The 25,799-nt window shown below is 43.7% G+C and overlaps 1 protein-coding gene across 5 annotated transcripts in view; it reads left to right on the top strand.

The window, feature by feature from the left end:
- The window catches only part of PIK3R6 (phosphoinositide-3-kinase regulatory subunit 6), a 114,146-nt gene that overhangs the window by 77,297 nt on the left and 11,050 nt on the right, over positions 1-25,799 (top strand). For all 5 annotated transcript variants that reach the window (XM_064271769.1, XM_064271767.1, XM_023556446.2 and 2 more), the window contains 6 exons: positions 142-264; positions 4,568-4,678; positions 10,620-10,710; positions 11,215-11,285; positions 11,769-11,859; positions 17,392-17,501. In XM_064271769.1, the coding sequence (XP_064127839.1) occupies positions 142-264; positions 4,568-4,678; positions 10,620-10,710; positions 11,215-11,285; positions 11,769-11,859; positions 17,392-17,501 (597 nt within the window). The remainder of the gene's footprint in view (positions 1-141; positions 265-4,567; positions 4,679-10,619; positions 10,711-11,214; positions 11,286-11,768; positions 11,860-17,391; positions 17,502-25,799) is intronic.

Here is a 25,799-nt window from a genome sequence, read left to right as displayed (position 1 = left end):
GGATCGAGGCGGTGAGAGGTTATTTGCCCACATTCATGAAGCCAGTTTGCAGGGACCTAGAAACAAGGCTGGTGGTATCTGGGGATCCGCCAGCTGGGAGGAGGGTGCCTAACGGGTCTGCCCCACTCCTCTTCCCTCCAGGGGCCTGCAGCATCCAGGCAGCCCGAGCTTGGAGAGCTGGCCGCATTCCTGGGCCGCGCGGACCGGTGGTACCAGAGCACGGTCAACACGCTGTGCCCGGCCATCCACAAGCTGGCTGAGATGGTAGGGGCAGCAAGGGCCGGGGGAGGGAGGAGGGCACCACGTCTGGGAGGGGGCCACGGAAGAGCTCCAAGCAGGCAGGGAGGTGGCAGTGGAACGGAAGTGGGGGAGGGGTGTTTTCAGATCTTGCCCTGGGACCCTTGACCTCAAGAGCCAGTCACAGGGGGCCCAGGGTCAGGTGAGGCAGGAAGGGAATTGGGGAGAGCAGCCACTTAGTTCCTTCGGATTCATTTGGAATACGTACCAGGCGCCTAATTTGGACCAAAACAAAACAAAAAACCTGTTGCCGTCAAGCAGATTCCAAAGAGTATCAACCCCACTGGACAGAGTAGAACTGCCCCACCGGGTTTCTGAGGAGCGCCTGGTAGATTCGAACTGCCGACCTTTTGGTTAGCAGCCATAGCTCCTAACCACTACGCCACCAGGGTTTCCTACTTGGGACCAAACCACTGTGAAAAAGATGAAGTAAAATATCCTTTGTAAGTTTCCTGATCATCCTGCCAGCATGGTTCAAACATGTCTGTGAAGGTAACAGCTCATTTAATTCTCACAGCAACCCTATGAGGCAGGTACTACTGTCACGTCCCCATTTTACAGATGGAGTAGCTGAGGCACAGGGAGGTTAGCAAACTTGCCCAAAGTAACAAAAGGAGAAGTACAGTCTCACTTGGAACCCAGGCAGCTTGACTCTAGAGCACATTCTCTCTCTCTTTATTGTGGTAAAATATATGTAACAAAAAAATTTGCCATTTAAAACATTCACCACGTTGTGCATCCATCACCACTATCCATTTTCAAATGTTTTTCATCCCCCTAAACAGAAACTCAGAGTCCCTGGTAGTACCAACAGTTCACACACTTGGCTGCTAACTGAAAAGTTGGAGGTTCAAATCTACCCAAAGGTACCTTGGAAGAAAGGTCTAGTGATCTACTTCTGAAAAATCAGCCATTGAAAACCCTATGGAGCACAGTTCTCCTCTGACACACATGGGTCGCCATGAGTCAGGACTGACTCAACAACTTTTTTTTTCCCCCCTTAAACAGAAACTCCTCGCCCCCTAAGAAATAACTCTCCATTTCCCCCTCCCTCCAGCCCCTGGCAACCACGAATAAACTTCTGTCTCTAAGCATTCGCCTATTTTGAGTACTTCACGTAAGCAGAGCATGTTCTCCTAACCACAAACCATACTGCCACCCCACACACCCAGCTACTGGGTGGGGAATAAGCTCGATTTGAAAAGGGCCTTTATGAATTAAAAAAAAACTTACCCTTTTTGCTGCCATATTTGTTGCAGACATTTTTCTACTCTGTCATTTGCCTTTTGCTTTTCTCAGTAACGTTTCTTTGGCTTACAGAAGTTTAATATTTTTATGTGGTTTGAAATGTTGTTGTTAGGTGCCATGAGTCAGTTCCAACGTTTATGGTTTCCACCTTTCAACGGCCTTGTCCACACCGATGTTAAATAAATATTCTCGTGTTCTATTGTTTCAATTTTTACATTTAAATAAATAACCCATCTGCAGCTAATTTCAGTGTTTAGTTTGAAGTGTGTAATTTTAGTTTTCCCAAATGTTTACCCAGTTGTCCTAAAGGTATTCATTGCTTAAGCCATCCTGTCCCGTTACTTGAAATGCCACTTTAATCACTTATTAAATTCTTATGTATGCTTGAGTTTATTTCTAGGTATCTATTCTTTCTCATTGATCTATTCATTCTTGTACAAATTAACATGCTTATATTTTAATTTCTGGCTGGGTAACCCTACCCTGGCATTCTTCTTTTCCAAGACTTTCCAGGCTGTGCTTGTTTATTCATTTTGCCAGATAAGCTCTAGAATCTCCTTGACAAGTTGGGCTTTCTTGTTTAATCCCATTGGAATTCTGATGGACGTTTGGGGGAGAATTGGAGTTTTCATCATATTAAGTTTTGCCTTCTGGGAGTGTGGTATAGCGCTTCATTTGTTAAAGCCTTCTTGTATACCCCTCGGTATAGCTACAGGGTTTTCATCATATACTTTTGCCCATTTCTTCCTGAATCATTGCTCATGTCTGATATCTTTTCTTGCTGTTCCAAACGGTATCTTTCCCCTGTTATATTTGGTTAGTACTTATTGCTAGTATATTACATATTTTATATTTTAACTTGCCACCTTACCGAGCTCTCAGTTTTGCCTTATTGCTTGCTTGATTGAAATATGTATTCTTATATTTTCTATTCAAATAAAGGTATTTGCAGGGGGGCATATTTTCTGAACTATCACTTATCTAAAAATGTGTCTGTATATACATGACAGTTATTTTGGCTGGGTATTAAAATACTTTTTCCTCCAAACTTGGAGGATATTATAATAGGAACATCTGATACAAGCCCCGTTTGTGTTCCTTTGCTGGAATTTTTTTCCCTGCCAGGACACATGTAAGATTTTGGTTGTATTCCTCCCTCTCTTTCCCCTTATAACAAAGAATTTATGTGGCTTTTATACTTACTTCAAATGCAGTTTCCACAAGAAGAGACTTGAAACATTCTGAGCAACAAAAGCACTATTAGAATACATTTATAGTTCCTCAGTGTGACCTTTTTGAAGGGAGCAGTATTTCAATACACCAGATGTGAGAGTCAGAAGAGATAGTATAGGATTGGATATGAATTGGATGAGATAAACTCTAAACTTCTTTCCAACTCTTATAAGATTCTATATGTTGTTGTTGTTAGGTGCCGCCAAGTCGGTTCCAACTCATAGCGACCCTGTGTACAACTGAATGAAACATTGCCTGGTCCTTCACCATCCTCACAATCATTGTTATGCTTGAGGTTATTGTTGCAGCCACTGTGTCAACCCACCTCACTGAGGGTCTTTCTCTTTTCTGCTGACCCTGTACTTTGCCAAGCATGATGTCCTTCTCCAGGGACTGATTCCTCCTGACAACGTGTCCAAAGTATGTAAGATGCAGTCTCGCCATCCTTGCTTCTAAGGAGCATTCTGGTTGTACTTCTTCCAAGACAGATTTGTTCGTTCTTTTGGCAGTCCATGGTATATTCAATATTCTTCTCCAACACCACAATTCAAAGGTGTCAACTCTTCTTCAGTCTTCCTTATTCATTGTCCAGCTTTCACATGCATATGATGTGATTGAAAATACCATGGCCTGGATCAGGCGCACCTTAGTCTTGAAGGTGACATCTTTGCTTTTCAACACTTGAAAGAGGTCCTTTGCAGCAGATTTACCCAGTACAATGGGTCTTTTGATTTCTTGACTGCTGCGTCCATGGCTGTTGATTGTGGATCCAAGTAAAATGAAATTCTTGACGACTTCAATCTTTTCTCCATTTATTATGATGTTGCTCATTGGTCTAGTTGTGAGGATTTTTGTTGTCTTTATGTTGAGGTGCATTCCATACTGAAGGCTGTGGTCTTTGATCTTCATTAGTAAGTGCTTTTCACATTCAGCAAGCAAGGTTATATCATCTGCATAACGCAGGTTGTTAATGAGTCTTCCTCCAATCCTTGATACCCCATTCTTCTTCGTACAGTCCAGCTTCTCAGATTATTCGATCAGCATACAGATTGAAAGGTATGGTGAAAGGAAACAACTCTGACACACAACTTTCCTGACTTGAAACCAATCAGTATCCCCTTATTCTATCCAAACAACTGCCTCTTGATCTATGTACAGGTTCCTCATGAGCACAATTAAGTGTTCTGGAATTCCCATTCTAAGATTCTATATAGATGTTCTGTTATGCTTTATAATCATATGGAGTTGAGGAAGGCCTAGGGGACATGATGCTAGTCCTTTCTCCACAACATGTAAATATTAATTAGTTTATTAATAAATTCAGAGACCACCAGAGCTGAAAGGGACTTCATATCATCTGGTTCAATGTCTCATTTTCCCTAGAATAAAACTCAGGCTTCAAAGAGTTGAGTAATTTTTCCATGGGCACCTGGCTAGTGAGTGGCTAATCCAAGCCTAGAACCCAGTCCAGGCTCTTTCATCATTAGTTACACTTTCAAGCATATTGTCTCCTCAAAGCACCTAGCACAGTGTCTTACATATGCAGGCACTTAATATTTGTTTGTGAAACTGAATTGAATCAGTATACCTGGGAATATGGGGCCCTGGACAGGTATATTTTGATGAGGAGTAGAAGTTGGGTGATAGGAAAGTCTTGGAGTTTGTTGAAGGATCAACTGAGTTAGTGTATCACAGAGGGTATGTGGAGGCTTTGGAGTTTCTCTGTTAAGAAAATGGCACCTCCCACATGGAGAGAGGTGGCTAAAGACATTCTCTGCCTCACTCACAGCCTCCCTCCCTGGATACATCCCGGACTGTGGACCCTTTCATCCTAGATGTCATTACCTACTATGTTCGCATGGGCACCCAACCCATCTATTTCCAGATCTACACAGTCAAGGTAAGCTTTCCACCTGGGGCTCCAAGGATACCATGCCAGCCTGTTGGACTCCAGGACCCCACAACCTAAATACCCTGGCTCTGGGGAAATACAGGAACCAGGGTACAAGTAATAAACTTGCCCAGACACTTCTGGCTGTTAGGTATGAATCAGGTAAATATTACCTTATAAGGCCTCTAATCCAAGCAGAAGTACATCTTCTTTATGTGGGAAATTCTCCTTAGCCCTTTGTTCTAGGCTATCTAGTGCTACTATAACAGAAATACTACAAGTGGGTGGCTTTAACAAAGAGAAATTTATTCTTTCACAGTCTAGGAGGCTAGAAGTCTGAATTCAGAGCACTGGCTCCAGGGGAAGTCTTTGTCTCTCTGTCGGCTCTGGGGGAAGGTCCTTGTCATCAATCTTCCCCTGTCCTAGGAGCTTCTCCGTGCAGGAACCCTGGGTCCAAAGGATGCGCTATGCTCCTGGCTTTGCTTTCTTGATGGTAGGAAGTCCCCATGTCTCTCTGCTCACTTCTCTTTTTTCTATCTCAAAACAGATTGACTTAAGACATAACCTAATCTTGTAGAGTAAGTCCTACCTCATTAACATCATAGAGGTAGGATTTATAACACACAGGAAAATCACATCAGATGAAAACAAAATGGTGGACAATCACACAATACTGGGAATCATGGACTGGCCAAGTTGACACACATTTTGGGGGGACACAATTCAATCCATAATAAGCTTGATCCCTTGAAATTGGCTGCTGTAGAGGATTGAGAATCAGGGATTAGCTGGCATGGAAGTGATCGTCGGCAATTGCTTTACCTCAGAAATCTTAAACTTTCTTTTTCTAGTCTTTGGTCACAAACTCCCATTCCTCCAAGGCACTTGCACCTGCTCTCCCATCATACTTCTCTTCAACCTCGTAGCCACTCCAGGTCCTTCTGCTTTCTTACCATCCATCATCCCTCTGCCTCCTTTCTTCCATGTCCGCCCAGGCAGTTTCTCATCTGAGCCACTCTCTCACCTCATCCTTCACTTCCCTTCCCTACCGTCTCCCTTCCCAGCAAAACCCAACCCCAGGTCAGTGCTTGCAATGTTCCTTACCTTTTGAGGAACGTGGGCTTCTGTGTATCACCTGGGAAAAAATCCAAAGCCCTGTGACTTGACATCTCCGCATATTGTGGTGCCCAGCCTCGGCTGTACCCACACTGCTCCCTTGGCATTTTCCTTTTCCTTCTGGAACAACAACATTCCAACCTTCACCACCTCAAGCCCTTTACTTTCAGTAAATGACCTTTCCACCCAGACCACTGAAAAAAGTTGAGGCCCCAAGGGCTCCCCAAACTTCCTGTCCATGCCTAGAAATGCATCTACACCCATTCCCATCTTCACATGCTCTTCTGGTGAACCTCCTCTAGTTCAGGACAAACCCCTTCATCTGTGTCCTTGGCCTATCTGCTACCACCTCCTCCTGGACCGGACCCCTTCAGTCGTCCCCTCTGTTCTTGTTCCTCCCCTTTATTCTCCCTTTATAACCTACAGCAAACAAAACACCTTCCAAAACTACAAAATTTCCATTTATCTTCCCATGGAGTGTATACACACCAGCGGGATTGGGAGGGGAGAGCCCAAGGCTTAGGCTTCTTCCGGGTCTCAATCTTATATCCTACTGTGGTTTGAAGCTCTATACCTTTTCTGGCATTAAACGGGCGCAGAGAGTTTGACTTTTTAAAGCCTTTAGTTACCAAAACTACCCAGCCCTTGTTGGCCGATATACGCAGCAAGGACCTTTCTTGGAAGACTATATTAGTTTCTTTGTTCTCTGCTTTAAGACTGACCAACTTCTACTGACCATTGTCTCTTTCTTAGTGGCCCTTACTGCAGATGACTGGAAGTGGCCAACATACTCCTACACCCTGGCTTCATTCTGTCAAGCCCCTGAGGCTCCAGGTTCAGTAGGCATATAGTCCAAGCCCTGGGAAACAGCAGGCAGCACTTAACCAGCTGCTTTGCTACTGTACAGTGGCGCTTTCCAAATTCCCAGCCAGGGATGGAAGAATTCTCACTGTTCTCCACCCAACTTGTTGTTGTTAGGTACCATCAAGTCAGTTACAACTTGTAGCGACTGTCTTAGTCATTTAGTGCTGCTGTAATAGAAATACCACAAGTGGATGGTTTTAACAAAAAGAAATTTATTCTCTCACAGTCTAGTAGGCTACAAGACTCAATACAGGGCGTCAGCTTTAGCAGAAGGCCTTCTCTCTCTGTCAGTTCTGAAGAAAGGTCCTTCTCGTCCATCTTCCCCTTGTTCTAGGAACTGCTCAGCACAGGAACCTCGGGCCCAAAGGATGTACTCTGCTTTCTTGGTGGTATGAGGTCCCCCCTCTCTGCTCATTTCCCTTTCCTTTCCAGGGAAATTCCCTTTACATTGGATCAGGGATGTGGCCTTAGTAAGGGTGTTACAGTCTCACCCTAATCCTCTTTAACATAATCTAATCTTGCCTCATTAACCACAGGCAGAGATTAGGATTTACAACACATAGGAAAATTACAATCACAAAATGAAGGACAACCACACAGTACTGGAAATCATGGCCTAATCAAGTTGACAGATATTTTAGGGGGACACAGTTCAATTCATGACAGTGACCCTATGTACAACAGAACAAAATGTTGCCCAGTCCTGTGCCATCCTCACAATCTTTGCTCTATTTGAGCCCATTGTTGCAGCCACTGTATCAATCCATCTTGTTGAGGGTCTTCCTCTTTTTCACTGACACTGCTTCACCAAGCATGATGTCCTTCTCCAGGGACTGATCCTGCCTGATAACAAGTCCAAAGTACATGAGACTAAGTCTCACTGTCCTCACTTCTAAGGAGCATTCTGGCTGTAATTCTTCAAAAACAGATTTGTTCATTCTTCTGGCAGTCCATGGTATATTCAGTACTCTTTGCCAACACCATAATTCAAATGCATCAATTCTTTGGTCTTCCTTATTCATTGTCCAGCTTTTACATGCATATGAGGGGGTTGAAAATACCATGGCTTGGGTCAGGTACACTTCAGTCCTCAAAGCGACATCTTTGCTTTTTAATACTTTAATTAAAGAAATCTTTTGCAGAAGATTTGTCCAATGCAATACATCATTTGATTTCTTGTTTCCATGGGCGTTGTTTGTGGATCTAAGTAAAATTAAGTCCTTGACAACTTCAATGTTTTCTTCATTTATCATGATGTTGCTTATTGGTCCAGTTGTGAAGGCTACTACCCCACATCCATCCCACTTGGACTCAGCCAGTTCCTCATTTTAGGATCTTCACTTGGAAAACTCCACTTCTGGTTCTAGTTTTGAGTTGGTGAGGACTCTTCCATTGCAAGTAACAGAAATCTTAAAAACTGGCGTAAGAAAATCTACTGGCTAACATTGCTGAAAAGTTCCGGGTCGAGTGACTTGAGAAAAGCTGGATTTGAGAACTCAGACAATGCCACCAGGACTTCATCTCTCTTTTCTCTCTCTTCATCCTTTTTCTCTATATTACTCTGAGTTGCTTCCCTCAGGCAGGCATTTACCTCATGATGGCAAGATGGCCACTAGCAGTTTCAGGTCTACATCTTTCTAGTTTATCAACCCCAGTGGGTTCCAACTGCTCTAGTAAAAGCCCCAGGACTGAGGTAAATGATTTATCCCTACAGCAATCACTGCGACCAAGGAGATGGATCACATATCCATCTGGAGCCAGGGCTTGGGTTCAGCAAGTCACCATCCCCAGGAGAATACCTGCAGCTGAACAAAGTTGGGTTTGCTAACACTGAAGGAGAATACACACCATGGGCAACCATGAGGCCTTTCAGTAAGAAGGTGTTGTTGATAGTAGACATCAAGTTGGCTGCAACTCATGGCGACCTTATTATAAGAGAATGAAACAATGCCCAGTCCTGCGCCATGTTCATGATCATTGAGTCCATTGTTGCAGCTAGTGTGTAGTTGATTTGCAGCCTAGGGGCCTCATCTTCCAGCACTATGTTGGATCATATTCTGTTGTGATCCGTAGTGTTTTCATTGGCTGATTTTTGGAAGTAGATCACAAGATCTTTCTTCCTAGTTTGTCTTAATGTGGAAGCTCCACTAAAACTGTCCACCATGGGTGACCCTACTGGTATTTGAAATACCATGGCATAGCTTCCAGCATCATAGCTACACATAAGCCATCACAGTACAACAAGCTGACAGATGGGCAGTGGAGAAGGTGTAGTCAAGTTGGGGTCTTCAAAGCTTCCAAGTGACCATTCAGGGCACAACCATTGGTCCCTATTCACCTGGAACAACAGATGGAGAGTCAGGAATAGGAGGAGGATATGGAATGTGTGGCTAATTGCCTCCATGAACAACTGCCTCCTTTGCCGTGAGACCAGAAGAACTGCATGGCACCTGGTTACTATCACTGAACGTTTTGAACAAAGATTCCATAGAAGAATCCTGATCAAAAGAGGTAAAATGTAGAACAGAATTTCAAATTTTCATGGACTCCAGGCTCCCTGGAACCACGAAGGTTGGCTAAAACCCTGAAACTTACTGGCCTGAGATAATCTTTAAACCTTAAACCAAAAATATCCCCTCAAGTCTTCTTGAAACCAAAGAATAGTTTAGCTTAACTAGTAAAAAATATCTGCCTTGAGCATTCTGCTCTTTTAATATCTATCTATCAATATGGAATCAAATTGATAACAGCAACTTGAAAGATTAGATAAGAACCTTAGGGGGCAGTGATTTTATGTTGATGGGGAGGAACAACTGAGAAAAGGAGGGTGAGAAGGCTTGCACAACTCAAAGAATGTAATCAATGTGACTAAATGGTACATGTAGAAACTGTTGAATTAGTATGTGTTCTGCTGTGTATATTCCCAACAACAACAACAAAATAAATAAAACTATATGTATATAAAAAGAAAAGACATAATATGGGATTTGGAATCATAGATGATTCGGGGGAGGGTCCAAAAAATCAGGGCTTTGCTCTGAATTTGATCCTCTCAGTAAGTGGGTACAATTCTGTGACCAGGTGTTTCAATAATCTCATCTAAAAGGCTAGAGCTGTGAGGGATAAAGAAGCAGCAGATGCTCATATTTGCCAGGTTAGGAGGATGGGGACAGGGTAGTTGGCACAATGTTTGTGTGTTTGTCTGCTTTTGGACAGGATTATGGAGTGGTCTGGTTTTTGTCTTTATCCATCCCCTTAGAGAGACCTTGCCCTGCTGTTGGCGTTCTGTGAAATTGTTCATGGTCGACAAAACACCAAGGCCGAGTTCTTAGCCCCAGGCCAGCTCCTGGCTTTCAGGGGCTGCTTTTCTAATCCTTGCATCCCTGTTCTCAAAAGTCTTTTGGCCACTCTCCCATGTTGTTCTGACCTCCTTTATCCTCCCCCCTTCCACACCCTGGCTCTCCTCTCTCCTCTGCCCTGTGCCCTCAGGAGCCACCCCTCCCCCCCCAACCAAATCTCCACAGCCTCTCCCTGAGAGCAAATCGGCTCTCACCAGCCCTGCTCACCTGCCTTCTCTGTGCATATCCAGGACTCTATAAGTTCCCCTCTCCGGCTGTCACCCTTTTGTCCTCTCCTGCCAGTGTCTTAAGACATTTTATTTACTCTCCCCTTATGTGAATTTTGTCCCTGGCTTCCCCCACCCCATACCCATTAGACAGTAATGGCTACCCGTAATTTGGATTTTCATTAATCGTTTATTCCACTGTTTATAAATATTTTCATAGCTATGGGTAAATTCAGATCCAGGTAATCATTTTATGCAGCTCAGAGTCTATTACTGGTAGGACGGGTGGGGGACATCAGCCCTGTCCTGAACATCACTTCCCACTGTCTGCATGCTTGGGCTGCTGTGGGGCTGCCACTGGCCTCAGGAGTCAGCCTCACCAAGGCCCCTCCTTCCTCTCTCCAGATCTTCTTCAGCGATCTGAGCCGGGACCCCACCGAGGACGTTTTCCTCACACAGCTAAAGGTGAAGATCCAAGACTCCAAATTCCCCAAAGGTGAGCACCCGGTTTCCCTCTTCCAAAGCTCACCCTGACTCAGCTTCTCCCAAGACCTTTTTCTGGAAAGTTCTTCCACCCCTGCTCTATCCCCCTGCTGAGTACCCAGGCTGCCCTTGGCTCATCCCAGGCTCCCCCAGACTGAAAGGCAGCCAGGCACCTCTGACTGCTGTCTTTCTATCCAGGGAGACATAACATGAAAATCCAGCAGCTTACCAGTGGCCCTTGGGGAGATGGGGAAGCCAAGGTGGAAGGCGTGGGGCCTCACACCTTAAGCATCTTGTAAGGATGGCACAAATGATTAACGGACTTGGCTACTAACCAAAAGGTTAGCAGTTTGAATCCACCCAGTGGTGCCTTAGAAGAAAGGCCTGGCAAGAAAGGCCATTGAAAAACCTGTGGAGCACAATTCTACTCTCAAACACATGGAGTCACTATGAGTTGGAATCGACTCTATGGCAATGGGTTTGTTGTTTTGTCTTTTTGTTTTTCATCTTCCGTCAGAGGGTTTTTCACCCAAGAAGAGAGGTGTGGTTGAGGGCCAAGGGGCTGAGCTCTCCATCTGCTACCAAAAGGTCAGTACTGGGGCCAGGGTGCATGGGCGTGGTCAGGAGGTAGCCAGGAGGCACAGCTGGGTGGGAGCAGACAGAGCCAAAGGAACTTTATGCCCCTTTGCTTGACGCTGCCCCCAGAGTGCCCCAGTCTTCAGTCTTACAGGGATGGATGGGTCAAGATTGCCCTTATGGATAAGCAAGAAGGTGATCTAAGTTAAGGGGCAAGAGAGACGTTCCCTTGCTCAAAAATCTCTCCCTCGCTAGCTGGTCAGATGTTTGAACTTATTCATTGGAGATTCCCCTTTGACCCGGAAGGCTGAGATATTGTCCGGGGCTAGGAATACTCTAAGCCTGTATCAGCTGACCCCTTATCGGACTGTAGTGACACAGAGAAGACTCACAGGGCAGGGGCAGGAAGCAGGGGGGAGGGGTACATGCTGTTGATGTGAGGACGTATGGTGGTCACCTCGAGGACCCCCACTGATCCTACATCCTGCTCCCCAGGCCCTGCTCAGCCACCGTGCACGAGAGGTCACTGTTTCCCTGCGGGCCACTGGGCTGGTCCTGAAGGCCATTCCAGCCAATGACACTGAAGGTGAGGAGCTAGGAAAACAGAGCACAGAGGGATAGAAGGGGCAAGAAGGGGAAGGCAAGAGGGAGAGAAGTATGGGGCTCAACCGACAGAAGATGGGTGACAGAGGGAGGACGGCTTTCCAAGGTCACTGTGATCACCATGTGAGGCCAAGCTCCTACTCGTGCTGCCCAGGGTGAAACAAGCTCTCTGCCCTCAGGTTGCTCACCGTCTAGTAACACAACCAGGGGAATGCAGCGGCCCCTACCAGTAGGGACTGGGCCTCCGCTGCCTGATTGGACACAAGCTGAAAGGTGTACGGGCCACAGGAAGGGGCTGCAAGTGGCCTTCTGTCTCTGAACTGGACCTGTGGAGTTTGTTGTTTTTTGTTTGGAATGCTTTTATTTTGCATGTCATTCCATGGGGCAGGTACTGTCCAGTTCACAGAAGGCACCACAAGTCCTAATTACATAAATCTGGCTGGGCCCTGGGGCAACTTGAGTTTGTGACCCCAGTCTCCTGGAATAATGAAAAGGGTGGTAGCATGGAGTACTAACCATGCCCCACATTTACTGGAGGTCAGGTGGTATTCTGAGCATGTTAACCACATTCACTCTTTCAAGCATATTAACCCTATCTGATAGGAATTATTAGTATTGGCAACTTTCTAACTGGAAACTGCAGTAGAGAGAATAATTTACCCAAGGTCACAATGTGAGAAAGCGTCAGAGCTGGGATTCAGTCCAAGGCTGTCTTACACAAAAGTCCCAGCTTTTCACCACTGCACCACAGTGTCTCCACTCTGAGTCCAAGCTTCAACAGACAAGACCGAAGGGATGCTACCCACAGGTGCTTGTAGAAGAACGTCCACCCAGGAGGGACCTATTGTGTTTGCCACTCTATCCTCACATAGTAGCTACTCAATAAACATTTGCTGAAAAAATGAAGTGCTACTTTATACAAATAAAAGGTATTTTTTAAAAAACGGATGCATTTGGAATATTCCAGAAGAAATGCAAAATGAAAATACACATTAACTGTGCTGGAATGCCTAGGAGGAAGCCGTCTGCAAGCCATCCTCTTTCATCCAACTAGAAGTAATTACTTCTGTTTCCGAAAGCCTTTGGGGACTTTGCTAGCAACCTGATGATGACACCTCTCTGTCTGCAATGCATGCATGTGCATCTGTAGGCATCATAATTCCTACATTACTTTGCATCTGACACAAAGGCTAAGACTCAAGAAATAGGTATTCGGAGAGGTGGGGCCAAGATGGCAGAGTAGTCAGACGCTTCTGGTGATCCCTCTTAAAACAAAGTCTCAAAAAAAAAAGTGAAGCGATTATATTTTTGACAAGCTAGGAGCCCTGAACATTAAAGGCAAAGATGGAAAACAGACTGAGCGGCAGGGAGAGGAAGAGATGGTTCAGAAGTGGCTAGGAGTTGCCGGAACTGAATCGCCAGGAAACCTCAGGCACCATTCCTTGGAGCATCAGCAGCAGGCTGGCAGTAGCGTTCCAGACACAATTTCCTAGGGAGAGACAGCCAGCTACACAGCCTACTCACAGCTCTGGAACCAGAGAAGGATGCACTCTCGGCAACAGCTAAGTACTTGCGTATATTTTGCCGCACCCCTAGTCTCCAAGCCGGCTTCAGTGACTGTCGATTTCCCTGGGCCTGAGATAGGTTCTGCTGAGTGTCCTGAGCCATTCTCTTGGCCTTGGAGAAGGAATAAATTCACAATTGGGGGAAAAGATAATCTGCCAGCTCACTAACCTGGGGAGCTCAGGACAGAAGCGGCTCCTGTCCAGGCATAAACAGTCCATGGACTTTGAATACCTTTCCCCCCTGCATGGACCTGTGTAGGCCTATTTCAGGAGAATAGGCCCTTGCTGGCAGACTGCAACTCTTTCAGCTGTGTGGTGGAGAGGAGGGCGTTTGATGTTTGACACTGCTTTGCCTATTAAGCAGGGTCCTCACCTACCCACACCAGGGGCCTAAGGGCAGGTGGTTCCACCCATGTCACCCAGCCACCTGCAACAGGGGTCCAAGGATAACTGGTACCTCCTAGTCCTTACAGCCAAAAGCATTGGGTGCCCAGGGTCCATCTGCAGAACCCACCCCGCTGCCTTGTCCAGAGCATGACCCCCTGCTGCAACCAGATACCTGTACCTGCACCAATCACCCATGCCTCTCTAGGACTGTAGGACAGAGCCTGTACCACACACTTGATGACCAACTATCTGGACACCTGAGCTGAATCCATACAAGAAAAGTGAATGGACTCTTAGGGTCATATACCTGATAAAAGCTCTAGCCATCTGGTGACAGGACGTTAGAGCTTCAAAGGCAAAAATAATCAAGCTAGCTCACCCAAGCAGCCTATTTGGGCATATCAAAACAAAACAAAGCAAGAAGCTAGGATACAGTAAGCAAACATAAAATAAACTAATACAATAACTTATAGATGGCTCAGAGAAAACAGTTGATATCAAATCACATAAAGAAGCAGACCATGATTGCTTCAACAAGCTCTCAAAACAAAGAATCACAGGATCTTCTGGATGAAGGTGCATTCCTGGAATTACCAGATGCAGAATACAAAAATTAATATACAGAACTCTTCAAGACATCAGGAACGAGATCAGGCAGAACACAGAACAAGCCAAGGAACACACAGATAAAGCAGTTGAAGAAATTAAAAAGGTTATTCAAGAACATAATGAAAAATTTAATAAGTTGCAAGAATCCACAGAGAGACAGCAATCAGAAATTCAGAAGATTAACAATAAAATTACAGAATTAGACAATTCAATAGAAAGTCAGAGGAGCAGAATTGAGCAAGTGGAAGGCAGAATTAGTGAGACTGAAGATAAAACACTTGGCACCAATATATCTGAAGAAAAATCAGATTAAAAATTTTTTTAAAAAATGAAGAAACCTTAAGAATCATGTGGGACTTTATCAAGAGAAATAACCTATGTGATTGGAGTATCAGAACAGGGAGGGATAACAAAAAATACAAAGAATTATTGGAGATTTGTTGGCAGAAAACTTCCCTGATATCGTGAAAGATGAGAAGATATCTATCCAAGATGCTTATCGAACTCCACATAAAGTAGATCTCAAAAGAAAGTCACCAAGACATATAATCGAACTTGCCAAAAACCAAAGATAGAGAATTTTAAGAGAAGCTGTGGATAAACGAAAAGTCACCTACAAAGGACAGTCAATAAGAATAAGCTCAGACTACTCTGCAGAAACCACGCAGGCAAGAAGGCAATGGGATGACTCATATAAAGCATTGAAGGAAAAAAATTGCCAGCCAAGAATCATATATCCAGCAAAACTGTCTCTCAGATGTGAAGGCAAAATTAGGACATTTCCAGATAAACAGAAGTTTAGGGACTTTGTAAAAGCCAAACCAAAACTACAAGAAATACTAAAGGGAGTTCTCTGGTTAGAAAATCAATAATATCAGATATCAACCCAAGACTAAAACACAGGACAGAGCAACCAGATGTCAACCCAGATAGGGAAATCACAAAAATAAATCAAGATAAAAAAATGCTCAAAACAGGGAAACAGCGATGTCATTATGTAAAAGAAGACAACATTAAAAGAATAAAGAAGGACTAAGAAATGTAGTCACAGATCGTTCATATGGAGAAGACAAGACAATATAAAGACATAAAAGTTAGGTTTAAACTTAGAAAAATAGGGTTAAATATTAAGGCAACCACAAAGGAGACTAACAATCCTACTCATTAAAAAATAAAATACAAGAAAAAAATAGAGACTCAGCAGGAAAAAAATCAACAACAAATAAGAGGAAAAGACAATATACAAAGATAAACTACTCAGCACAAAAAATTAAATGGGAAAAAGAAACTGTCAACACACAAAAAAATACATCAAAATGACAGCACTAAACTCATGCCTATCCATAATCACACTGAATGTAAATGGACTAAGTGCACCAATAAAGAGATGCAAAGTGGCAGAATGGATTTAAAGAAACACTATCTGTCTATATGCTGCCTATGAGAGACACATCGTAGACTTAGAGACACAAACAAACTAAAACTCAAAGGATGGACAAAAATATATCAAGCGAACAACAATCAAAAAAGAGCAGGAGTGGCAATATTAATTTCTGACAAAATAGACTTTAAAGTTAAATCCCCCACAAAGGATAAGGAAGGACACTGCATAATGATTAAAGGGACAATTGACCGGGAAGATACAACCATATTAAATGTTTATGCACCCAATGACAGGGCTGCAAGATACATAAAACAAACTCTAACAGCATTGAAAAGTGAGATAGACAGCTCCACAATTATCGTAGGAGACTTCAAGAAATAGGTATTCGATTTTTATCAATTCCTGAGCAGCCGAGATAAATTTGTGGATAACGTGAAACGCTATCACATCCAAGACGAGTTTTACTTGTAGGCCTTTAACACCACAAGGGAGACTTGCAATTTTGGAAATAACTCATCCCAGAGGTGGTTATAGAACAGTGGGTCAAGCAGATTCTAGGGTCAGGTTGTTGTTGTGTTGTCGTGAGCCGTAGAGTCGATTCCGACTCATAGCAACCCTACAGGACGGAGTAGAACTGCCCCATAGGGTTTCCAAGGAGCGGCTGCTGGATTCAAAATGCTGACCTTTTGGTTAGCAGCTAAGCCACCAGGGCTCCGGAGAGAGTCAGATAGGCAGGGTTCAAATCCCAGCTTTGCCACTTACTGTCCGTGTGACATTGGGCAAGTTACTTGGGACCTCTCTGATTCTTCATTTCTAAAATGGAGATAAAAGGTACTGCTCTGTGTGTGTATCGTAAACTACAAGTCTTAGCTCTTATTTTTAAAATTGTATTTCTTCTATTTCCTTTGTATGACTCTCACCCTGGCCACCCCCATTCTAGGTCATCTGACTCCTCCAAATTTTCCCTCCCAAAACTCTATCAGAACTGGTATGGGGATGGCGGAACACTCCTCAGAGGCAGAGACAGGGAAGAACCCTTTTTAGTGGGCCTGGGAGCCATCACACAATAGTGGCTTTTGAGACATTGTACAGCATTAAGAAAGGGAAGCACTTGCAACCTTTTGGGACTAATACCCTCCAACACCCCCTTGGTGCCTCGTTGTAAACAAAATCCTGGGCTAGGTGTTCTTTACATTCTTAGCATGTCCAATATCTGGGGGAAAGTTCAACAGAGCTCTCTTCCATTGAAAAATGGGCGCAGAAGGAGGTGAAGAAAGGGTAGTGGTGGGGATTGAGGCTGGTGATGGCCTCTATGCTGAGGGTAGAGAAACTTTGTAGGTTTGCCAGGGAAGAGAAATGATCTGGAAGGAACCAGATCATCCAGATTGACTAGGACCAAGGTGAACTCAGGAAGATGGGCTGAGCAGGGTATGGGAGGGAGCTGAGATCGGGGCAGGGTGTCAGAATGCCTTCATGGAAGTCTTCTTAGGACCTAGAACCTCCAACTCCCCTGCTTCCCTGGAGGCTCATCCAAACCTGCCCCCCCCCCATCTCCTCTGCCCAATTTCAGGGCCCACCCACTTCCCTCGAGCTGCTGCTCCCGCTACAGACCACACGTGCCTGAATGTCAGTGTGACAGAAGTTGTCAGATCCTCCAACTTAGCGGGAAGGTCCTTCTCGGTGAGTCCTGGGTAGAATGGAAGCGGGGGACAGTCAGATGGGAACTGGGGATGTGTAAACAGCGTAGGTGGCTGGGAGCCCACAGGGGAGGGGGTTCTTAGAAGGGGAAATGACTTCCAAGCTTTTCTGAGCCTTTGCTATGGAAATGGGCCTTCCTATCAGAAATAATCTGTTTTCCAGTCAGTCTGTTTGAAATGTTGAACACCAGCTAGCATGAGTAAGGCCATCTTATAGCTTCTCTGGACTTAACCTCCCTACTCAGCTTGGCAGTGGATCCTCCTGCTTATACCTGCACCATGTTGTCACTGACATCCCCAATTCCATGCACCATCCCCCAAGCAGACGCACCACTTTAGATCAAACCACCCACTCAGTCTATACGCTCTGGTGCTGAGTGCTTCTGGGAGAAATCCTGCATCCAGCAAACCCATGGCCTCCCACCCCAACTGGATCCCCAGCATCACTCAAAACACCTCCCTCTTCCCTCTCCTCTGGGCTCTTCTCCATCTATTTTCAGTTTTCTTTTCCCTAGCTTTGACCTCTGCCTCTACTTTTCCTTCTTCTTATCCTATAAACATGGTCAGGTCTTTTAAATCCTAAAAAAAAAAAAAATTCTACCAAATGTCCCAAATACCTCTCTGGTGTTGTTAGACTCATGGTAACCACAGGTACAACAGAACGAAACCTTGCCTGGTCCTGCCCCATCTTCACAATCATTGGTATGCCTGAGTCCATTTTTGTGGCCATTATGTGTTTTGAGTGACTTCTAACCTGGGGGTCTCATCTTCCAACACTGTATTGGACAGTATTCTTTTATAATCCACGGTGTTTTCTTTGGCTAATTTTTGGAAGTAGATCACAAGGCCTTCCTTCCTAACCTGTCTTAGTCTGGAAGCTCTGCTGAAACCTGTCCACTGTGGATGACCCTGCTGGTTTTTGAAATACCAGTGGCATAGCTTCCAGCATCACAGCGGCACGTAAGCCACCACAACTGACAGGTGGTAGAAATGCCCCTTATCTTGGTCATCTAGTGCTGCCATAACAGAAATACCACAAGTGGATGGCTTTAACAAAGAGAAATTCATTTTCTCACAGTCTAGCAGGTTACAAGCCCAAATTCAGGGTGTTGGCTCCAGGGGAAGCCTTTCTCTCTCTGTCGACTCTGGAGGAAGGTCTTTGTCTTCAGTCTTCTTCTGGTCGAGGAGCTTCTCAGGTGCAGGGACCCCAGGTCCAGAGGACATGCTCTGTTCTTTGCATTGTTTTCGTGGTGGTATGAGGTCCCCAACTCTCTGCTTGCTTCCCTTTCTTTTTATCTCTCGAGAGATAAAAGGTGGTGCAGGCCACACCCCAGGAAAACTTCCTTTACATTGGGTCAGGGAGGTGACCTGACTAAGGGTGGTGTTACAATCTCACCCTAATCCTCTTAACATAAAATTACAATCACAAAACGGAGGACAGCCACACATCACTGGGCATCATGGCCTAACGAAGTTGATACACACATTTTTGGGGGGACATAATTCAATCCATGACAACTCTCTAGCTACCACTTTGTCTCCTTTCTTTCCTTCGTAGACAAACGTCTTGAAATATACCTCTAGAAGGGTTTCCAGTCCCTTAACAATGACTCTTCTACCCACTACCATCTGCCTACAGCCTACCCCACCATGGCAAGGTCACAGGTTACCAACACCAACCGTTAATTTTTAGTCCTTACATTATGGATCTGTGCGGTGTGTGATATTGTTCACAATTTCTTTATCCTTTCTCTTTAAAATAACATTTCAGCCTATAAACAAAAGTTCACTTACTGATTTTGGGAAATACAAAAGAGCATAAAGAAGTCAATTCACTCATAGTCCCATTACCTGGAAAAGATGACTATTGACATTTTGAGGGTTAACATCCAGCCTTTTCTCTATGTATTTTTACATAATTGAGAGCTATGGTATATACTGGTCTCTAGTCTTACACAAAAATATACTCTGCCACTTGTCCATATCATTAAATATGTTTTGTGTCATTAAATATATTTCATTAAATATTTACTATATAGTGGCCACATACATCTTTATAACTATTTAATTGATTTCTTGTAGTACATTTAAATTCTCATTTTTCACTATTATAAGTAACACTATGAAGAGCATCCTAAGGGATAAATATTTGCATAAAATCATGGTTATGTTTTTTTTAAAAATGCCTAGAAGTAAAATCGGCCATTCAGATGGCGAGCATATTTTAGGACTTCTGATATTTTTGCCAAATTTCCTTCCAGAAAGTCTATACTCGGTTCCACTTTCACGTTCAGGAGTGCCAAGTTCTTTGCACAATTAACTCATTATTTCTGTATCTTGGCAAATTTGATAGTCAAAATTTTCATTGTTTCAACTTGCATTTCTTTGATTACCAATTAATGAAGTTGAATAATTCCTTGCATTTATTGATAATTTCTGTATCTTCACTCATGTATTTCCTGTTCATATTTTTATCCCCTATTAGTAATGTTTTGTCCCTGTTTCATAATATGAGAACATTAACCCCTGATTTGTTACGTATTTTGGAAATACTTTTCCCAGTTTATCTTTTTCTGTGTGTGATTTTTTAAAATACTTTGATACAGCAAAATCTACCAATTATTTTCTTTGATGATTTCTGCCTCTGACATGATTTTCTCATCCCCAGTGTTATATATCACATTATGTCTGATTCTTTTTCAAACACCATAAATATCTCATTGAATTTAAGACAGACTGTAATTTTACCTACCTCTAAAATTTTTTTTTTTTTTAAGAAAGAAGCAATGCTTCCTAAACTATGAACAGTACTTGCTTTCCTCCTTCCTTTCTTTATTTATTTATTTTGGTGAAAATGTATACACCAAGACATTTGCCAACACAGTAATTTCCTCATTTACAATTCAGTGACATTGATGATATTTTTCACCTTGTGCAACCATTGTTGTTATCCTTTTCTAAAATATTCAACTATCATTTACATAAAGTCATTCCCTCTCCCAAACAAAAACTTCCCTTTTCCCCTTTCCTCCCACCGCCGGTAACCATTAATAATCTTTGGTTTCTATAGACTTGCTTATTTCATGTAAGTGAGGTCATACAGTATTTGTCCTTTTGCAACCGATTTATTTACTCAGCAAATGTTTTCAAGGTCATCCATGAACAGTGCTTTCTTATCATGTTGGTTATAAAATACTTTCTAACTTCAGAGATATTGAAATAAGAAAAAAATGCATTTTAGAGTCAATGAAAATGACATGCTGTTTAAGTGCTTGACTGCTAATCAGAAGGTTGGCAGTTGGAATCCACCCAGAGGCACCTCAGAAGAAAGGTCGGGCTATCTACTTCCAAAAAATCAACCATTGAAAACCCTATGGAGCACATGGGGGCGCCATGAGTTGGCATTGACTAGCAGCAGCTGGTTTGATTTTTGGTTTTTTGTTCCTTTCATATCATGTTGTTCTTTTCTCATGTTTATTCCTTCTGTCATTTCTTTTCTCATTTTAAACATTTTTATTTTACAGTCTGAATTATGTAATTATAGCATCTGTAATTATTGAGAGTCTAATCCTTCTACTTACTGGGTCCACTGACCCCATAGTAGGTTAACTCCTGTGTGTCTCCTCAGTTGTGAGCTCTTGTTTGTTGGGGCTTTATCTGTGGGAAACCTGGGTGGAAAAATTCTTCTTCTAGAGAAATTTTTTATTTGCTCTTGCCAAGTGCCCAAGTCATGTATCTGCCTAGTACCATATTTCCTGGCTCATAAATTCCCAGACCATACAGATTGTGTAAATGTGTACCTCAGGCCCACAGAAAAACAGGCTCATGACTAAGAATGTTCAGGGAAGACGTTCTTCCCTCAATCATAGCACAGCAAAAGCAGACACATTTCTCTGTGGTCTCCCATTGCTGGTAGATGGATTTTTTCTAATAGAGTCTTTCATTGAGAGGCCTTGAAGGGATCTCATTTTCAAATCCCTGCCTCATGTGAACTCAAGGCCTTGTTTCTCCCATTCCTCTACGGCTACAGAAATTCAAGCCCTTGGTTACTGAGATTGGAGCCATGGTGGCACGATGGTTAAGAGCTTGGGCTGCTAACCAAAAGGCCAGCAGTTCAAATCCACTAGCTGCTCCTTGGAAACCCTGTGGGGCAGTTCTAGTCTGTCCTATGAGATTGCTACGAGTGAGAGTCAACTCGACAGCAACGGGTTTGGGTCTGGGTTTTGATCACTGAGATTAGCAAATGCCGCTGGAACAAAGCATCTGACCTGTATAATTGCTATCTTTGGGGGATTTATTGGCATTTTCTTCATTGTCTATTATATGATAAATTTTTTAATATCCTGTGGCAACTAAAAAATACATGTGTGTTTTCTAACTATAGAATACAAAGTATGATGTTTAATTATTAAATCAAATACATTATGTTACTCTAATATACAAATTTATTTGTTTTTTGTCTTCTCAAAATGGAGAAGGATTTGTCAGCATTACTGCTACGGTTTTGTCAGTTCTCTCTTGGTTTGTATGAACCTGAATTTTCTTCTAGTTTCCGATATTGCTGTCGTGAAAAGTGATGCCTTCGTGCACCCAGGCTTTTTACGAGGCTGTCCTTCTCTCCCTGGAAGCTTTAGGTACTTCATTTTATACAAAGGGTTCTGAGCTGTCACAGGAACATGCCTTGGTGGGATCTTTTGTCGTTGTTGTTCTTTATGTTGGAACTTTGATTGACATTTTCAGTCTGGGGACATGTGTCCTTTGGTTCTGAGCTATTTTCTAGTATAATTTTAAAAAATCATTTCCTTCCCTTTCTCTTCTGTTTCTTTCTGGAACTACAAATAGTCACATGTTAGGCCTCCCAGACTCATGCTCCAATTTCCTAATTTTTTCTCTCCCCTTGTCCTTCTGTCTTTTCTTCAACTTTGGGGAAGTTTTCTTCAAATTCATTTGTTGAATGTTTAAACGTCAAGAATTCTTGTTTTCTTATTATATTTAATAGCTTTCTATTCTTGCTTCATGGATGGGGTATCTTCTCTCATCTCTCTGACAATGCTAATTATAGGTTATTTGATATTTTCTTCTGCTCTGTGCATGGTGTCTGTTTCCTCTGAATTCTTATTTTGTTTGCTTGTTTCAGGCTTTCTCCCCTTATTTATTTATTTATTTGTAATGTTAGGTGCTGTTTCCAAATATCTGGTGATCTGTGTTGTGGGTTCAAATTCAAGAGTGAGGCACTAAAGAGCTAAGTCAATGGTGGGTTTCTCAGTGGACAGTCAGGTGGCCACCTGCCTTTCCACGGGGAACTCAAATGTCAGTATCTGTAAGTCTCTTTGCTAGGACAGTTTTGTTTTTCCAGGGAAAGGTCCTTTGGACTCAGGCCTTGGTAGGGAGGACAGTGAGTACAAGCCTACGGCATCTGGCATTCTGGAGCTAGGTTGGGCAAAGGGGCTAAGGCTTTCACCATTCAGTGAGCGAGCTTTCATGGAGTCCACCTATCTGGTGCCTAGCACTTCATTCCATCCTCCCCCAGTTGTAGTGTCCCCAAGTCCAGAGTCTCTCTGGTTCAGTTTCTCTGGCCTGTGCGGCAGGAAAAAGGTTCATTGCTTGGCTGCCCAGGGTGGGAATGGGAACCCGAGGTATCTAACTGCTCCTCATACCGCCTTTCAATCAGTTACCCCTTTTCAGGCTCCACGTTATCCCTGCCATCTGCTTTATCCTCCTTTAAGGAGCCCTGGAGCCCAGCTGCTAACCAAAAGTTCAGCAGTTCAAAGCCACCAACTGCTCCTTGGAAACGGTATGGGGCCATTCTACTCTGTCCTATAGGGTTGCTATGAGTTAGAATCGACTCAACGGCAACAAGTTTTGGTTTCTTTTGTTTAAGGAGCCCTGGTGATGCAGTGGTTAAAGCTCTGGGCTGCTGACCAAAAGGTTGGTGGTTTGAACCCACCAGCTGCTCTGTGGGAGAAAGATGTGGCAGTCTGCTTCCATAAAAATTTACAGCGTTGGAAACCATACAGGGCTGTTCTACTCTGTCCTATACGGTTGCTATAAATCGGAATCGACTTGACGGTAGTGGGTTATCCTCCTTTAATCAAGTTTGGGAGGTGGTGGAATATAACCCACCTCTTGAACTGAAGCTCTGTTCTGTGACTCTTGAAGCCCCCTAGACGTATGAATTCTGTGACAACACAGTTCTTCTCCCACATATGTGATCGTTAATTTTTGGCCTCTTTCTGTGGACTCTTTTTCTTAAGTCAGTTCCTTGAATAGTCACTGTTCACAGCTTCTATCCATGGTCCACTTCTTTTCCCATTTCCTGGATATCAAATCCACTTACAAGGTTTTAGTATAATTTATTAAGGACTCCCAAATCTGTTATCTCCTGCTCTGACATTCACCCCTTGAGTTTCAGACTACTGCATTTAACTAAATTAGCACGAATTGGATGTCCCACAATACCCGGAACTCAAGATATTAAAAACCAACGCCAGTGTCTTGTAAGTTAAGGGCTCTCTAGAGCCTGGGTTCAGGTCTTGGCCCTGCCATGTATCAGCTAAGCGACTTTAGGCAAGTTCCTCAAGCTCTCTGTCCTCCGGTTTCATTATTTGTAAAATGGGAATAATGACAGTACCCACCCCATCTGGTGGCTGTGAGGATTGTGGCCCATGACACTCTCAGAGGAGTGACTTGCAGAGTAAGAGCTATACACGTGTTAGTGGTTGTTTTTCTTTCATTCCCTCCTCCTTTGGGTTCCTCTCTCACTTAATGGTGCCATCACTAACCAGTCACCTCTGCCAGAAACCTGGAATCTTCTGCGTCCTGCCTTTACTTCCCCATGCCCTGCTGGTTTTCTCTCTCAAACCTTCTCAGATCTCTCCCTTCTTCTCTGTCCTTCTTCTTCTGCTCCAGCTAGGTTGACAAAATGTTTCCATTTGCCTAGAACTGAGGGGCCTCCTGGGACATGGGACTTTCAGTGTTAAAACCAGGAAAATTGGGACAAGTTGGTCACCTTGCGTCCAGACCCTTATCCATTCCCTTTTCAGGACAAATGCAGCCTCCCAGCTGGCCTCCCTGATACCACTCTTATTCTCCTTAAGTCCACCTTTCACATTCTGCCCAAATGATCTTTCTAAAACCAAACCCTGACAAGTCACTTTGTATTAACACCCCTCTGTCATTTCCCATTCTCCACGGCGGGGTGGCAGGAAAACTCTTGGTGTTGAGTAGCTTGGCTTCTTTTCCTCTTCATCCGCAGCTCCAGTCACTCCCTACAGGCTCTTTGCCCCATAATGTTTGGAAGTGTTCATAGTTCCAGTGGAGCCCCTGGGCGGTGCAAATAGCTAACATGCTTGGCCACTAACCGAAAGGTTGGAGGTTCGAGTCTGCCCAGAGGTACCTGAAAAGAAGTTCTGTCAATCTACTTCCAAAAAATCAGCCATTGAAAACCCCATGGAGCACAGTTCTACTCTGACACCCATGGGCTCACCATAAAAAAAAAAAAAAATTTTTTTAGAGGTACCTGAAAAGAAGTTCTGTCAATCTACTTCCAAAAAATCAGCCATTGAAAACCCTATGGAGCACAGTTCTACTCTGACACCCACGGGCTCACCATAGCAACCGTTTTTTTGGATAGTTCCAGCAGTCAACCTCTGTGCCTTTGCTCACGCTGTTCCCTCAGCCTGCAGTGCGATTCCTCCCTTCCTCTTCTCCACCTTCTTTGTCTAACTCCTACTCACCCTTCAAGATGAAACTTGGGTGTCATCTCCCCTGAGAGACCTTTCCTGCCACTCCTCCCCCTTCCTTGTACATCCTGTACCCTGTTCCCACTCTTCCCTCACACCTCTACCCTGACTCTGTTGTTGCCAGGTGAAAACCCCAGGTTCTGCTCAGTGAGACCAAGGTAGGAGAGTAGAAAGGTACCTTTAATTCATTGTGCAAGGAAAGGAGCAGTTGCGGTTGCTGCTGCCAAGACTGCTTAGCAAAGGCGAGGGGAAAGATTACTTTTAAGGGGTTTACAAGTAGGAAGTTCATTCAAGTTACGTCAGCAACACTCTTAATCATACTACGAAGGTGCCATGGGGATTACATATAAGCTCACGCGTCACATGTTCAGAAAATGGTGGCTAAACCCAGAGGTGAGGAGGTTACTATGTATGAGGTATTTAGTGAGCTTAAAAGTTATCCTGAATCTCAATGTAGCACCTAATTTCCTCTAGCTTGGGGGCAGCAGTTAAAGAGAGGGGAATCAGGATTTTAATGAAAAGTTATGGGGCGTGCCAAG

The sequence above is a fragment of the Loxodonta africana genome, chromosome 18 (genome assembly GCF_030014295.1).
Source record: "Loxodonta africana isolate mLoxAfr1 chromosome 18, mLoxAfr1.hap2, whole genome shotgun sequence".
NCBI lineage: Eukaryota > Metazoa > Chordata > Mammalia > Proboscidea > Elephantidae > Loxodonta > Loxodonta africana.
The sequence above is the reverse complement of the archived record's forward strand: the minus strand, read 5'-3'. Positions and strand labels throughout refer to the sequence as shown.